At 45.2% G+C, this 17,212-nt stretch overlaps 1 protein-coding gene across 1 annotated transcript in view; it reads right to left on the reverse strand.

The window, feature by feature from the left end:
- LOC146190541 (cell adhesion molecule Dscam2-like) overlaps positions 1 to 17,212 on the reverse strand; it is a 177,203-nt gene that overhangs the window by 10,659 nt on the left and 149,332 nt on the right. The window contains exons 8-15 of the mRNA XM_084600190.1: positions 15,088 to 15,375; positions 14,038 to 14,454; positions 12,421 to 12,582; positions 8,697 to 8,984; positions 7,721 to 7,840; positions 7,279 to 7,452; positions 7,001 to 7,148; positions 1,276 to 1,424 (exon numbers count right to left, since the gene is read on the reverse strand). Of these exons, the coding sequence (XP_084456316.1) occupies positions 1,276 to 1,424; positions 7,001 to 7,148; positions 7,279 to 7,452; positions 7,721 to 7,840; positions 8,697 to 8,984; positions 12,421 to 12,582; positions 14,038 to 14,454; positions 15,088 to 15,375 (1,746 nt within the window). The remainder of the gene's footprint in view (positions 1 to 1,275; positions 1,425 to 7,000; positions 7,149 to 7,278; positions 7,453 to 7,720; positions 7,841 to 8,696; positions 8,985 to 12,420; positions 12,583 to 14,037; positions 14,455 to 15,087; positions 15,376 to 17,212) is intronic.

Here is a 17,212-nt window from a genome sequence, read left to right on the forward strand (position 1 = left end):
AAACTAAAGGTAGAAAAAAGGAAGGAAAAAGAAAGAAAAAAGCAAAGTGGAAGGAATGCAGGACAGAAGGAAAGAAACTCAGGAAAGAAGTTAAAAACACTGAGCGAAATAAGAACGTGATTAATACGGAAAAGAGGGGACGGGAGATCACGTGGAGAAAGCAAAAAGGAGAAAGAAAGAAAGAAAGAAAGAAAGAAAGAAAGAAAGAAAGAAAGAAAGAAAGAAAGAAAGAAAGAAAGAAAGAAAGAAAGAAAGAAAGAAAGAAAGAAAGAAAGAAAGAAAGAAAGAAAGAAAGAAAGAAAGAAAGAAAGAAAGAAAGAAAGGAAGGAAGGAAATAAGGAAGGAAGAAACAAAGGAAGGAAGGAACGAAAGAAATAAGGAACGAAGGAAGGAAGGAATGGAGAGAGGGAGGAGGGAAGGAAGGAAGGAGATAGAAAGAAAGGAAGGAGGAAAATACTAACGGAAAGAAAGAAGGAAGAAATCAAAGCAAAGGAAGGAAGGAAGGAAGGAAGGAAGGAAGGAAGGAAGGAAGGAAGGAAGGAAGGAAGGAAGGAAGGAAGGAAGGAAGGAAGGAAGGAAGGAAGGAAGGAAGGAAGGAAGGAAGGAAGGAAGGAAGGAAGGAAGGAAGGAAGGAAGGAAGGAAGGAAGGAAGGAAGGAAGGAAGGAAGGAAGGAAGGAAGGAAGGAAGGAAGGAAGGAAGGAAGGAAGGAAGGAAGGAAGGAAGGAAGGAAGGAAGGAAGGAAGGAAGGAATATAGAAACAGTAAAATAAAATAAAATAATCAGAGGGTCTCTTTGGTGTCGCTTAAGAGGAGAATGGCGAAAGCCTGCCCTTTGTCTCTGTCATTTGCATCGCATCGTTTGTCTGCTATCGGCGTTCGTTGCAGTGCTCAGTATCTGTCACACTTTCTCCAAGTGGGAGTTTAGACGATACACCATCGCAGCTGTCGCGTGGCCTTTATTGTCGCGTGTTCAACTGTAGGATTGTAATGACAGGGTCGCTTGACAAGGAGAACCAATCTTTTGGAATATCGCACGCAGATCTTACGCACAACTCTCGCGCACGGGATTTTGTTCCATGAGCCTAAAAAGACTCTCGCCTAAAATTGAAAGACAAAAAGAAAGGAAAACGAACGATAGGAAGAAAGAAAGCGAGAAGGACACAAAGAAAACAGAATAAGGAAACGAACGAGGGAAAATTACAGATTGCTGACTAGGAAAGCAGGCCAGTATGCGCTACTTTTTTGAGCACAAAATAGACACCACTAGTTACTTGCCTTGGACGGTAAGCTTGATGAACATTTCATCCTTGCCGTGGCTGTTAGCAACCTTGCATGCATAAGTGCCGGTGTCGTTCGTCCTGACGTCCCGGAGCAGCAGCTGAGACGCCATGCCATCTTCTCGCTCATGGTCGGTGGCCGTATACCTGTACTTTGTAAAAGCCGTTTAGGCGAGAGACTGAGTGCTGCCCCAGAAATGTAAAAAATATGAAAAAGAGCCAGGTTTCAGCGCTAAATCTAGAGTGGCGCCAAAAAAATGACAAATAAAGCTTAGGTGCTTTGAAACCATGTTTTGAACTTAGCCTTACGTTATTCAAAATATTGCCAAACGCCTAAAATCTGCAATCGCATGGCACTCGCCTAAGTATGGCCTAAGAAAGCCGATAACGCGATATGTCGAGCTTAAAATAGGCGGCTACAATTTTTGTTAAGAATGACTTCCTATATTTCAACAAGTAGCCGATTGTGTCATTTTGAAAGCCCTCCAAGGTGCTTGAAATTGAACGAAGTGCACCAAAGTGCCCACGAGGGCAAGTTTATAGAGTAAGTGAATTTCAAAAACTATAAAGCCATTACTATCCAGGTGTTGGCAAGAGCGAAAATAGTCAAGCTACGAACAAAGCCCTTAGAATAACATGGAACTAGAAGAGATGGTTTTGCTTGTAAGACATCGCATGGAAAAATAAAGACTACCGACACTGGACAGTAATTGCTGTTCTGTAGACTCCTATAGGTTTGTCGACCTCGATTTAATTCGCGATGTCGTAATAATGAGAAACATTCCCATTAATGAGTCCTTCGTGGCAGGGTTCTCATCCGCGACCACGGAACACTATTCATTGTACTTTCATTATGCAGTCCTCCTGCTCCCCAAAGCAAATTAAAATAATTTTCAGATAATGTAAATCAGAATTAAAAACATTCTATTGTGAGGATATGAAAACGAATATTTTGATTTATGCACACTGATTTAAGCGAATGAGGTTTTCGACGTAGTTGGTACTTGCACTCCTTGGTTCATCAAAGCTTGGCCGACGAGGTATAGAAGTGCACTATTTGCCATAATCCTTGCCCTCTCCCGAGCGCAGAGTGGTTAACATGACCTCTAGAATAAAAAAGGGATTTATTAATAGCATTGTGCCAAGCACACGCCTCTTCACCTAAAGTAAAGCTATTTAACTTTCAACAGGACTTAATTCTTGAAAAATTATTCCCAGTCTGCCGAGCGTCTGTTGGTGGTTACCGATCTGCGAACCCCCAATATTCCTCATTTCTCATCATTTCTTTATTTGTGCATAGAATTCGCATTTTGTTGAAATATCGCATCATCATAATTTGCCTCACCACACCATCAGTATGGCAAATGCCTCTAATATATCCTTCCAATAATCCCCGTAACCTTCCTAATTTTATCCGCCCACCCCCTGCTACGCTTAGCTTCAATTAAATTCCATTCTCTCGCATGTATGGATTCTAGGTTATCTTGCGTTCGCGTTACATGTCCCGTACTTTCCCTTTTGTTTATTATTTCGACTTTGATGCTATTAACTCGTCTGTTCCCTGGCAGTCTCTCCACGTTTCCTGCTCTTAACGTTCCGCTTACCATTCTACGTTGCATAGATATCCGCGTTGTCCTAAATTTAAATTGAAGCCTCTTGTTTAGGCTTACGTTCCCGCCCCATAGGTAAGTTCTAGTAAGATACAGCTCTCCCATACTTTCTCTTGAGCGATACCGGGAACCGGCCGTTAACGACTTGATAATACTAGCCAAATGCACTTGCACCAATCGGATACTATTAGTTATTTGTTTTTCATAATCTAGTTTTTCATGATATATATATATATATATATAGTGAAAAATGAAGACCAACATGTGAAACAATCGTCAGAATGTCGGCACTGAAATGGAAGTTGCAGTATTTGTACAAAGATATTACAAAAGATTTGTACAAACCGCACAGAAAAGTATAGACGCATCGGGCACGTGACAACAGGGCGATATGTGGGTCACTGAAGGAGGTGATAGCGTTTTGGAGTATTGTCTATCATAAATGCGGCGGCAGCAGATAAATATACATACCTAGAAACATACATGTGCGACATATTCAGTAGGCATAGCATCAGTTCAAAGATAACCATGTACAATTGCTAGACAGCAAAATTAAAGAAGCGAGAAATTACACAATAAAGAAAACGCGGCTCAATGAACAACATAAAGATTAGCACGCAATATCATCACTACACCCTAAAAGAGAATGATATGCTCCACCCAAGCATATATATATATATATATATATATATATATATATATATATATATATATATATATATATATATATATATATATATATATATATATATATATATATATATATCTATAGAGAGAGAGAGAGAGAGAGAGAGAAAGAGACATATTTCTTTATCACTTCCAGCGTCTTGCTATCAATCGAAAACTGATCTTGCTTTCCGAGGCTGTTGAACAGTGCATTAGCCTTCTGTATAATAATATTTGGGCTCTACGGTCCTGATTTGCGTGCCTACGTCATTAATCATCGTTTGCAGTTCGCCCTCCGAGTTACTTACCAGACGAAGTCATCAGTGCATTCCAAATTACCGAGGTATTGTGCATCATTCGTTATGCTCAACTGTTCCCAACCCTGGTCTTTGAATATTTCCTCTAAGCACTATGGTTTCGGTGCAGCTAATATAGATACCTTACAGCAGTTTTCCACATGACTCATTAACACCATGTTTCCACAATGCTTGCATGACGGCTGACGTTCCGGCTGAATCCAATGTATTCACGTAGTCCATAAATGCTACATATAGGTAATGGGCATCTTGATAACATTTTTCTATTACTTAGCTGAAAATCTGGATATGATCTATTTAAAAGTAGGCTTTCTAAAGCCTGTCTGATCATCTGTTCCATAGAACTCTACTTTTTCCTTGCTTCTATAGCATGCACTTTAGTAAATACATTGTACGTAACAGATAGTAAGGTGATATCTGACAAATGTTTTTCAAGTCCTTGACGTCCCTTTCTTATGGGCTAACATAACGTTCCCCGTACCCTCGAGGTCATAAGGCATTGCGTGTAGAGGGTTGCCAGTTTTTCTAGCACAGTCGCTACGGTCAGTTGGCTGGTACTCTCCGGCTGCTTTCCCTATTTTGATCTCTTGCAAAGCGTTCTTTACTTTGTAACTATCCCTGCCAGGGGCATGCTTGTGATATTTCTAGTCTCTGATGCTCCAAACAAGGGACACTCGCCCCCTGACATTTGTCAGTTGCCATTTTCTCCCTGCAAACAACATCCTTATGAACTTTCTAGGCTGCGAAATTTCCAACTTTTGATGCCGATGCCACCGGAGAGTATTCGTCAGCACGTGTTTACTAGCGCTCTCGAAATGAAAAGGTCCAAAAGGCGTGCTCGTGATCTTTAAAACTTACATCCATAATTTTCTATTCATCATAAAATAAAAACACGAAAATACTTTTTTTTATTTAACACTGGTTCCTCATGCCTTCATCATATGTGTCGAAGCGGGCTCCTCAATCCGCAGTTCCTGCCGAGGGATATGTTAGCTTTTGAGCTTTAGAAAATAATCGAAGTGCTCGATAATACTTTATAAGACTTTCCGTCAAACCACGCACCAGTGGCACAAGTGAAAGGGCTACCGTTTAATATGAACTGTGCATTAAAACGTTCTGAAATGCTCTCATTGGCTAGGTGAGAAAATACCACACACATAAACCTTCATTAATGCCTGAAGCGAGCAGAGTAATACTCTCCAGCTATAATTCCTAGAGCACAATGTTTATACCAGTATAAACAGGCATGTATACATAGACAGTAATTTGAGGTTGGAGCTCTGCGGTACGTGTAAATAATTGCTACTTCATGGCAAATACAGCGCGTTTTGTTTCATTCTGTCCAGGTTCTTTTCGCAAAAAGCCATGCACGATACTACAAATTGATGTGCGCAGGTTTACTGAGGAGGATGGCCGACATTAAATTAATGTATTGCATCTAGTAAATTGAAACAGTATATGAACCGTTGTGTTCTACCTGCATTATAATGCCCAATTTTAGGGGAACAATTTATTATCGCACTGTAAAAGGTGTTCAAAATCGTAGGCAAGCCCTGGCTTTAGTTTCTGTTTATTAACTGACATCTTATCGCGAAAGCACTCATACTCTGTGGGGCTTCATGTTGTCGGTAGGGGGCAGCCGCAGTTGTACGCGAATTCCCGTCTTTGCAATGCGCGGTGTACCCTGGACGTTCCCTGTCAGTCCCCGCTTCCCTGCGTGCCGCGAGGACAGTAGCGGCTACGCTCGGGAATAGCACGCGAGGAAGCCCTCTGGTTGGCTAGCGCGGCGTGATGTGAGGCGGAAGATGAGCACCTCGGGAGCTGGTTGCGAGCCCCGAGGGGGGGGGGGGGGGGATTGAGGTGGCTGCTCCTAGCCCTACAAGGCTGGGACTGGCAACGTGACCGCCACTTGCGGCGGAGGCTAGCCTTCCACCATATTTTTATCTATTGTAGGCCATCACTTCACCCGCTACCGTTTCGGTGGTGGACGTTTTTCTCCTCCTCTTCTTTTTCTGCTTTCCCTATTCCCTCTTCTGTCCGCACGAGGCAGCGAAGGTGGCGCAGCTACAGAGCCAGTAGCAGGCCCGCGCATTTTCTTTTCCTTCGTGCTTCAGTCGCAAAAACAACAACAACGCACGTGGGGGAGTAGACCAGGGGTAGCAACAAGTGCGAGAAATGGGATCCGGGTGCCACGGCAAGGTATGTTAGCCGCAGTTCTCTTCGTCGTCCTTGAGGCCTTTGCAAAGAGACATTGGCGTGCCTTGCCGGACTAGTAGCTACCATCAAGCCGACAGCGTCGCGACCAGCAGTTGCGTGGTGTGTGTTTGTGTGTGTTGAGAGGGGGGGGGGGGACTGTATGGATACGTGGGTGGGTGTGTGAGGGGCACTCTGTATGTGCGTGTCCGTGCATGCGTTAGTCCGTCCGTACATCCGTGGTGAGCATCCCGGTTGATGTAGGGCTATGTGACTTCCGGCGCGTGCTCGATTCACTTTTAGTATCCAGTCGTATCGCTTTAAATTTGCCGTTCTTGCCCCATTTCACACTAATTGAGCAGCAAATAGTATGCTGAAGTAATATTAGTCATATATTGTTATCCTGATTACCTTTTTCCTCGGAAACATTTTTCACCAGGAAGCATAATTCCTTTATCCTATCAGCATTGTTGTATGTTTGAAATTATTTTAAGCTAGGTCTTTGCATGTTAAAAAAGGCGCTTATAATTAGAAAAACCAACAGGACTGCGGGCTTACGGTTTTCTTTGTCTCCTAACAAAAGCCTACTATAATAAATAACATTAAAACTGACACGTCCAAGACAGTTTAAAAATCCTTCAAGCTCAGTGGCTTCTGTGAGGTAGATCTCGAGGCTAGACGCGCTTTTGTTTGATACTCAGCACATGATCCAGAGCAGAATTGAATTCAGTTTCAGTGCGAGGCTTTTACTTTGATAGACGCTTAGGGCAGCAAATTTGTTCGGGGGAAGCTGGACTTTCTAAGATTTGAAAATGATAAAGGTTATTGCGATTATGAGGTGCTTTAGGTGGACACAAAGCGTGCTACACGGTTAGAAATGCCGCATGCCGAAAATAAAAGTTACAATGCGGGCTTTGCAATAGCATTTTTTGGTTACCTGGGGTGCCTGTCCATGTCGAGCAGCACATTGTCCCGGTACCAGGTTATGCTGAGCGGCGGGTCGCCAATGGAGTCACACTGCAGGTGAACCTTGTCTCCCTTCCGTGAGGTCACCGACATTGAGCTGGTGATGAAGGTGGCTGGCACTGGTGGCGTAGAGAATGCAGAACGCGAGATGGATTCCTTGAGCCCCTCAAAACCGCGACAAATTTAATCCTACCGTCTCTTTAGGGGCCATTCTTTTTGCTGACCTTTAAACGACTTGTAAGCACTCACCAGACACAGTGAGCTTGGCTTCGTGTGTCAGCTCTGGCCCAACACCGTTGGTCGCTTGGCAGAGGTAGATGCCTGCATCGGATGCGTCTACGTGCTGGAGGACTAGCGACCCGTTCTCCAGTACCTGGAGCTTGGCATTACTTCGGATGGTGACGAATCCACTCGATACACCCCCTTGATTGGGCCCAAATAGGGAAAAGAGAGTTGTTTGCTTGATTTTAAAAATAATAATAAATCAGGAATAAGAGCATGCAGAAAGATAACCAAATTTAAGGAAATCGTATAAACACGCACAAATTATTCAATGAGTATAATAATATTGGGAAACTGGGTAGCTTTATCCGTTTCTTCTAGAGCAAACCTATTACTATTTATTTGCCTTCTCAATGTGAAAAAAGTTATGAGAGGCAATGTAAGCCTGTAACCAACGAAAACTTCTTACCTGTGGCCATCTTCCACCGAATCACTGGTGTCGGGAAACCATCCGCCTGGCAGTCGAACCGCATGGTACTTCCTTTGAGAGCGTTGGTGCTCGAAGGTGTGTACACCCATTTTGGTGCCACTGAACAACGCCCAGGAATTAAACAAAAATTTTATTGACGCATTGTATGCAGCATGATAATAAATATTATTTCGCCTTTAACTTGCTTTGGGAAAGAACTAAAGGGTGTTTCATAACTCAATGGATGAGCTCTTCAGGACAGTACGCACCAAGCTCCAGCTGCGGCAGGCTTACATGAAGCTTGCGCGAAGACGGTATGGCGGTTCCGGCTATTCGGTTTCCTCTATAGGAACTACCCTTCTGTATCATGGTTGTAGACTTGTGTGTCTAAACACCTCAAGTGAAAAGACTGAGCGAGATGTTGGGCATGCCCTTACACATTCAACTCAGATTCTTTTCTGATATAAGTTGTGAGAATGTGCGGCAAAGGCGCTGCCTTTCGCAAACCTTGTGAGTTATAACGATGGGTCGCAGTATAACCTTAGAGAGGAAAGGAGGACAAAATGTCGATGTTGTGTTGTTCCATAGTGTGATGTATGTATAAATTGCTATAGGGTAGAGCAATATAAACACTCAATTATAGTGTGCTAACAGGCAATCAGTCTGCTTAATATACTGATCATGTTCGTTTAAAAGAGATAAGCATGCGTAGCCAAGAATACAGTGGAACTACCATCCGGAAGGATTTACCTAAAAAAAAAACTGTACTAATTTATTTCCGGCACACTCTGAGGGGTAGTGGCGCTGTAATGAAAGACTTTGGGGTAATTTCAATCACCTGGGGTTCTTTTACGTCTACGTAGTAATACTTAGCCCAAATTACTGCATGCCTTCTCTTCTTAACGTCTTCCGTAGCACTCTTAATAAGGTATTCCTACGCAAATGTTATTTCGAGTAGCAAGAAGGCATCTCTCACCCTGGACAACCAGCTGTGCGGAGGCGTTTGTGCGCGCGTACGGGTTGCTAGCGACACATGTGTAGGTGCCGTTGTGCTCTTCGGCGATGCTCTCGAAGTAAAGCACCGACAGGAAGTCGTTCATCAGCTGCGGCTTGACGTCCAGCAGTCCCGGTTGCAGCGGGTGTCCGTCCTTGAGCCACCACAGCGACACCGGCCGATCGCCCGACGACACGAAGCAGTGGGCGCTCGCACGCTCGCCCTCACGCACCGAGGCCGGGAAAGAGAAGGGCGCGATCGTCGGGGGAACTGCGGTGTCAGAATGGAGGTAGACATTGCAGTACAGCTGACCAACCCGCAATTTACACGCATAGAATGGCTTATCACGTACACGCAGATAAAAAAAAAAAAAACACGAATAGACCCCATCATGCGGAGCACGAATGTAAGAAGTGTAAGAAAAATAAGGTATACTTATTCTCCGCCTTTAAAATTTTGGCAAGATGGAAGTAATGACTCTTATGCTGGTTCCTTTTCGTATTCTTGTCCACGTAAATTCTCTTTGCTGCTCGCTTTATTATTATTGCGTCAATTTGTATCACTTAACCTTAATACATTATTAGTATACAGTCGTATACGGCCGCAATATGTGCAAGGCCACCCGACATATATATCAAGCCTCGCCTTAACCGAACCGTATAAACGGGTAAAACGTGGCAAAGAGTAACATCTCTAACTGATGTTCGGTGTCCATGTCAAGGTATCAGCCCGAGTTATTGTTGTTGCGACTGTAAAAAGAAAAAAAAGCAAATGCGCTGGTCTGGTACTGGCTCTATAGCTGAGCCACCTCCGCTGCCTCGTGCGAACAGAGGAAAGAATAGAGAAGAAGGAAAGAAAATGAGGGAGAGATAGATACGCGTGTCGCAACTGCTGTTGTACGCCACCGAAGCGGTGGCGGGTGCAATGACGGCCTACAACAGGTAACGGCCTGGGGAATGCTAACCCCCACCGCAAACGGCGTGGACCTACCAGTTCCAGTCCCGTAAGACCGGGAACCACCACCTCTTCCGAGCCGAATAGCCCGAGTTGTCAGCTGTGTTATATGGTCTCGTGAAGTAAGACAATCAGTTCTCGGTAGTTTCATATGCCCTTTTAGTACCTGTCAGAACCATGCTCAAGATTTGCTTCCTTCCTAAAGCCGACGACACCGGAAAATGTGAAGAACGGAGCCTTTACCGCTAAAACATGGCTTGCTTAGACCAGATGTCATTTCGGTGAATAAGCACTTCGCTTTTACTTCTGCGTCAGTTCGAAGCGCGGTTGTCAAGCTTGACTGCACGGACAGAATGTGATTAAGGCAACGGCCTGCAAAGCACAGCGCGATGACCGCGAAGGACGTTCGGCTGCGGCGGTAGCGTAGGGGTCTAATGCAATGATCAGCGAAACTGTTGTGGCCACACAGGGTGGGCTCAAAGCCTACCCGGAGTCATAAAGAGTTTTATTTTATCTCATATCTGATAGCATGAGTCTTCATTGTAGCCTGTGAATCTGTCATTGCGGTAGTAATTGCAGCCCTGCTCACCATTTTACCGCTTCCTGTCTAAAGCTAGCTTGCCTCTTTCGATCAGAAGTCGAATGTTCGAATCTTCTGTTTCGGCGGCGACGAAAAGGCCACTGCTCTGGCGATGGCACCTGCGGCGCCCTTTTGTGTTATTTACATAAAGAAAGCCACAGATTCGGCAAATGAACTTAGGCAGGAATTGTTATTTTGCGGAAGGTTTGAAGAGCTTTATCAACTTATTTATAAAAATAACACGCAAAACATAGTTTGTCCCAGACTACACTACATTTGAAGCGTTTTGTCTGTCTGTGGCAAAACAATCATTTCGAGCTCGCAAAGCACCGATAAGTGTTGTTGCTGTGGTATGTTTTCCTTCGTTGTCGCCACAGACGATGCAAACATTAACTACTTCTTATCGAATGAAGCAAGTGCCGCAAACAACTTTGGTATAAAAAGTTCTCAATCCAAAGATTTAGCAGTTTAGCTGGGAAAAACATCGTATGGCACGCCCGTACTTATGCAACGCACATGTTCGTCTGCTTCAGCAACGGCTTTTTAATCCATCCTATTTTGCCCTTCAAAGCTGCTTTCATTTGGTCTCTTGTGACGAAGCTCGTCCGGAGTGCAAAGAATTTGTGAATGTCGCGCATGTTTATGCGTCGCCACAAGTCAACGCAAACCGTGGAGTCACGCATATCGACTGGAAACTTAACTTGTCGGTGCAGCACAGTTCCTTTTTTTTTTTTTTTTGTACCGGTCTTTGTCCGCCTTCGAACTGTCACTCAATGATGCTGATTTAGTTTTCATTACATCAGTGTAATGTGTCATTACATAATGTAGAGAGACAGAGAAAACGGATGCCCATGAGTAGCTGGACCTCCGACCGCACTAGTGAGAACAGGCCGCAAAAATGGCTTCGGCTGTGCACTGACGTACGCTTTGACGTCATCTGGATACCTCAAAAATTAAGAAGAAAGCTACGCTGTACGTCCGGCCATGAAAAGTGTCACACTTCAAGAGATTCCGCGAGATACCGCGAGATTTTGACGTCATCACCTGGTGTCGCCGTCGGCACAAGGTCGGGCAAGCAGGAGGCATCGCTTTAGAAGCTGGCGGGGAGACATTGAGGCGCAGTGTTCTCTTAAGTCAGTCGGACGAGGCGGAGGATACTTTAGAGCCGATAATTAGCGTCATCAAAGGAGAATTTGGGTATTCCCCTATTATGTGGTAAAGGAACCCTCTCAACCCGCAGTGTTTACACTTAACTGATCTTACATCCGGGAACATATCATTCGTCAGGGTCAGGTGTGGGTACGTGCATCTTTGGAGTCGTCTCCACACGACTGCCTTCGTGCTATATAACGACGAGTTTGGTGGGGTACCAGCCTACTTTCCAAACTGTAATGTTGAGAGATTGTCTCAACATGAGGCATGTATGTGGCTGAGCATGGCACGAGTGTTGCCTCGTGGCTAGGCGCGCAAAAGAAGGTAAGATGGCATCGCGAGCAAGAAGCACAGCGCGCTAACGTACAATCGCATTATGTTGGGTCTGGAAAGCGCGCTGCAGTGCACTGCGTAGATGAGAGCACGCCGAGAGAGTGGGGACGTGGGCAGAGAGGTTATATAGTTTTTAGCCTTTTGCCTGTCTTTAGCCGCGATGGAAGGTCTACATTATTCCGCGGCAGCACCTACTGCACTCCGCCGTCTTCACAACTGCATACTCAGAAACGGGCGAGACACGCAAGCGGAAGAATGAAGCGTGGCGAGCTAAGAGAGATTTGCTTCGTGCTCCTAAACATTCGGAGCTCTACTGTCCTAGCGACGGGCTCGACGAGCCAGGCCGCATCGCGGCCGACGACAGGCACTGGAGCAACTATAACAACGTGAAGCGGAGGCGATGCGACAGAAGAACCAATAAAACCTCGGAATGAGGTGACGCGAGGCACCGAAGTGGCAGCAGCGGCGCTAAGATCGCTAATGTGCAGAGATGCAGCAGCAGAAAGAACATTAATCAAAAAAACACCGCCGCGCGAAAATTGTTACTGCATTCTCATGCGTCAGAAGTCTTCAGCAACTATACCGAATCTTTACATTTATGATATGTATCAATTTCGGAACGTAGCAGCTGCGTTTCTGTAGAAGTGTTCTACATGAATATGAGGTTACTGTAAGCCGTCGTCTCACCTGCAACATGAAGGTGCACTTGCGCTTCTGCTGTGCGGCCGTCAGGACTTGTCGCCGAGCAAACAACGACACCATCGTCCGTCTTGCGGTCGATGTCGTGGATGGTTAAGCGCCCATGGCTGTTCATTCGGTAACGTTGTCCATCCACAAGTGTTCGGTTGGCTGAAATAAAATTCGGCCACCATGTTAATGTTTGCTCCCGTCCTCACACTATCAATACTAAAACTCATATAGTATATTTGCTAGTGTATCAACCTTAGGCTTTGAAAAATGGTTACTAGACAACTATTCATAACCTTCGTGTACCACTTTTGACTATTATAATTTAAAGCGTTATAAATACTGCAAAGTATGAACGGAAGGATATAGAGTCATATAGGAGATATAAGTAGAGAAATAACTTAGCCTTGTTCTATGTAGACTGTTTGTCCACACATTACCCCCTCTGAAGGTGAGAAAAGCGAGGGTGGGGGGGGCAGACTCTATGAGCGGCGTTTTAAATATTTTCATGGATCACTGCAGAATCTGCTGCAGAGAAATGCTTAAGCCTGAGCGTTGCTGTGTTTTTAGCGAGTTTTGTCAGTGGGATTGCGCTAGTGGCAGACACTGATGCCTGTCCTTTCCTATAAACGAATTATAAAACGCCGGTGAACTTTCATCCCTTGAGAGGAACACTGGTTTTGTTTTTTAAGGGGCGCGCGGTGTACCCTGTGCAGCAGCAGCGCTCAGGCTTTCTGATTTTTGCACTGCAGGTCCTGCAGCCCTCTCAGAATTTCGCAGACTGCAGTAGGTTGATTACTTCTCTTTAGACAATTTTAATTGTTCCCACCCATTTGTGCACGCAAATGGCGCCCTTTCCCGCTCGCTCAGGTTCAAACATTTCAAATTTCCCACCACCAGAAGTTAGGCCTACATCGCCGAAATCCGTGCACCCAATGACTCCTTTTGGACGTCTAAATTACCCTTACCGGTTATTTCTACGGCTGAGCGACCTAATTGCTATAAATATTTAACTAATTACCCCACCTCAACCATTCTGTCACTTATACACCTTTTCTTGACAATCTATCCGGTAGTACCATTATTTTTCTGTTATGCTAACTACTTCAGCTTCTGCAGCACCGACAAGGTCATGCCAACGCGAAACCCGCCTATATAGCCATACAATGGTTACGCATTGATAAATCCTAATAGCACGACCCCGCCGGGGTGGCATAGTGGTTGCGGCATTCGACTACTGTTCCCAAAGATGCGGGATCGAATCCCGGCCTTGACGGGCGTTTTTCGATGGAGGCGAAAAGCAAAGCACCCGTGTGCTGTATATGTCAGTGCATGTTAACAAAGATGACAAAGGGGTCAAGTGGATGCAGCTAGCACAGAACCGGGTTAAGTGGAGAGATATGGGAGAGGCCTTCGCCCTGCAGTGGGTATAATCAGGCTGATGATGATGATGGTTAACAAAGAACCCCAGGTGGTCGAAATTTCTGGAGTCCTCTACTACGGCGTCTCTCATAGCCTGAGTCGCTTTGGGACGTTAAACCCCACAAACCAACTAACCAACCAACTATAATAACACGCTCGTTAGACCGTTGCAATGCCTCCGTGCGAAGCACTCACCAAAGGCGCCCTTGTACCAAGTGAAGGAGGCGAAAGGGTATCCCTTGACGGGGCAGGCGAGGCTGAGCGTTTCACCGGACAGGACGGTCAGGTTGCGTGGCGGAAGCGGCGTGGGTGGGCCTACCACGTTTAGCCAGGCGGAGTGGGAAACGCGGCCCGCCTCGTTCTCGGCCTGACACGCATACTCGCCGCCGTGCGTTACATTGGCTGCCGTCAGGTTAACGAAGCTGTGCACTATGTGGTCTTCAGTGACAAAGTCGCCACGAAGCACACGACGAGATGAAGGCACAGGGCCGCCGTCAAGCGTCCATGTTACGCGAGGCATTGGGTGACCCCGGGCGGCACACTTGAGGGACACAAAGCTGCCAGGGTACGTGTTCTGCTCGCTGAAGGTTACCGTCAGTTCGGGCTTGGTGACTGCACGGGAGTATGAAAAGTTGAAAGAGAATTAGAGCCGCCTGACGCACGCAATATTCTCGAATCTGAATGTAAGATATATACGGTTGTGTAACTGCTAAGTGCACTAACGCAAATCATAGCTATACCTGCCAACTCATTAACAATAACATCCGCTTTGAAGTAAGTGGATTTTCCAGGGCGACAATAATAATGAAGTAATATTTCACTTCAAGTAACTTCAATAAAGTAGCAGTTCTGTCCGCAATGAAAAGCAAATTGACAAATGACATTCTAACACTGTATTACCGTCGATTTTAAAGTTTTCTTCAAGCATTCTGCAAGAGTGAAGCTATTCGTTTCTTTGCACATGAACTATTCAATGAGAACAGAAGTTACAATCTCATAGTGCGAGGCTGCCTCCGACAGGAGACTTAATCGCTTGACCTCCCACATTAAGCTAGTCGCCCATACTATCATAAAAATAATTCGGAATAAAAGTCGTAACAAGCTGTCGGAAGCCACTATGAGTCACAAAGCCCACAAAGCCCGGATGAAAGAGACGAACATGAAATCTCGACTTTATCGCCTTTTGTGCTTCAGAAAACGTAGCTTTCGCTATGGTTGACAAGGGCAGCTTTGCCAGTCACCTACCCATGAGCAAGACAAAAGCCGTGGCCTGCGCCGATTCCTTGGTGCCGTCGAGCAGGCACTGGTAGACGCCTTCCTGGCCGTCCTTAACCGAGCCCAGATGCAGCACGGAGGGGCCGAGCAGGCGTACCCTGTCTGCCACCGAGGGCTGGACGGGCGCCAGGTTGCGGTACCAGCGCAGCTCGCGAGCCAACACTCCAGTACCTCCGCCTGTCGCGTTGCACGTCAGCGTCACGGAGGCGCCCAAGGGTACCCTCTGGAACCGGGGCTGAACGCTCACCAAAGGAACGCCTGCATAGCGGCAGTAGAATAAGCGGAAGAGATTTGCTTGATGTTCAGTGAAATACTCCTCTGTCCTCTCAAATATGCTGTCCTATGTAAACTTCCTCAATGTCCGGTTATGCTTGAGCTAATTGTGGGGTAGGCGAAAAAAACAAGCAATGCACAGAAAGTAAAAGGGATGAACTGTGCTTATCGTTCATTTTCACTAGGCGTTTTCAAAACCCACTTGAGATGAAACAAAGTGTAACCCATTGATGCTGCGAGCTGTAATAGCAATTGTTTGAAGGGAGATTCTACTAAATGGTGATGGGAGCTATAGCGGGTAAAGTGTATATTTTTCTATTTTTATGAGTCCGGGCTTGAGATGTGCTTGATGTAGCTCAGGAAATGTTTTGTATAAAAGTCTCAAACGCGAGCCTTCGAAAGTGGATCCTTTCTCCGCCGGGTGTAGCAGAAAGCAAGTCATCTGAAACTCCATTCATGGTGGTCTGAAATCTCTGGCAGCTTGTCCCGAAAACATTTTGAAATGTTGTCTCAAAGGAACATCCAGCCCATAAAGGAGGTAAACTACCTTAAAAATAAAAGCAAGGAGGAGAAACAACACAAAATAATCTGGCTGGCTGCCGTATGCTGCGCCTTCTTTTCCCCAAACATCAAATTTATATTTGAGTAGCAAAAATATATAAACGTTTGTGAAATGAAAAGGTGGTGTTAAAGACGCGTTTGCTTTTAAGGCGACACTTAAACGTCAGGTGTTTTTTTTTAGCTGTGAGCCTAGTGTGTGATGCTAGTACCATTCATCATGACAATTGTGAAATCATCATTAAGGCATTGCACACTCAGTGACAGTCCTTTCACTGTCGACAGACCAAATAGTAAATGGTGAAAAAGTCGCAAGATCTCCATACTCTTAGACTATTTTATAATGAAGACGAAGACGATGCACCAGTGCACTGCAGAATTTTCTTTTGTTGAGAAGACGGACTTTGAGAAGACAGACTTGGGTTACCACTGAGAAAGGGGCGGCGCCTTTGCCCCCGTACTACTGACCAGTCAGCTATACGTATATTTGCGGCACCGACAATATATCGGACAGTAGGATGTCAAAATATGAGCTTCCACAATCGCTAAAGAATACGATAATTTAAGCATGCGCGGCAAGATAGAACCATTAAAACACACTACATTTCATGGAATAGGTTCAAAACTTCTGATACACAAGACGTTATAATAAAGCTTCAGCTTAGAACTAATCTGCTAGGGATCAGCAAAGATACCTGCGCCTCATGAAGGAGCAACACAAGTTAGTAAGTAGAGTATCATATTTTTTTGCTTGCTAGGTGAGCCGACTGACAAAGCCGGTATACACATCACCCTGGGTGGCGCAGATGCCCTTCTGAAGTGGACATCAGAAGTTTTTATATATACGCCACAAGTGTCTGGACCGTGAGCACGTCTTAAGGGATACTTCGGGGCTGCAGATCCCAAATGTTAAACCTTAAAATTAAATTTCTATCTCAAAGGCCGCGCGTCATCCTTCTTTTGTGGCGTAGCCTTGGAATAAACGGTGTTTTACTCGAAATAAGACCTCTCTTATCCTGACATGCAGCAAAGGTAATGAACGTAAGCACTACACCTATTGGACATTGAGCTCTGCCGTACATCGAGCGCTGGCTATGGAAGCAGGTTGTAGTAATCCTTATGTTCTAAACAACCGAGTAAACTCTGACGGCCTCAGGAAAAGCTGCAATGTACCAAAAGCGGCTTATATTTGGACGATCGGGTCCGTTTGCCTTTTCATGAAGGTCAACGTTGTTACCACAGGTCGCCTACATATTGCTGGTTG

The sequence above is a fragment of the Amblyomma maculatum genome, chromosome 4 (genome assembly GCF_055883805.1).
Source record: "Amblyomma maculatum isolate TAMU_Amacu chromosome 4, ASM5588380v1, whole genome shotgun sequence".
NCBI lineage: Eukaryota > Metazoa > Arthropoda > Arachnida > Ixodida > Ixodidae > Amblyomma > Amblyomma maculatum.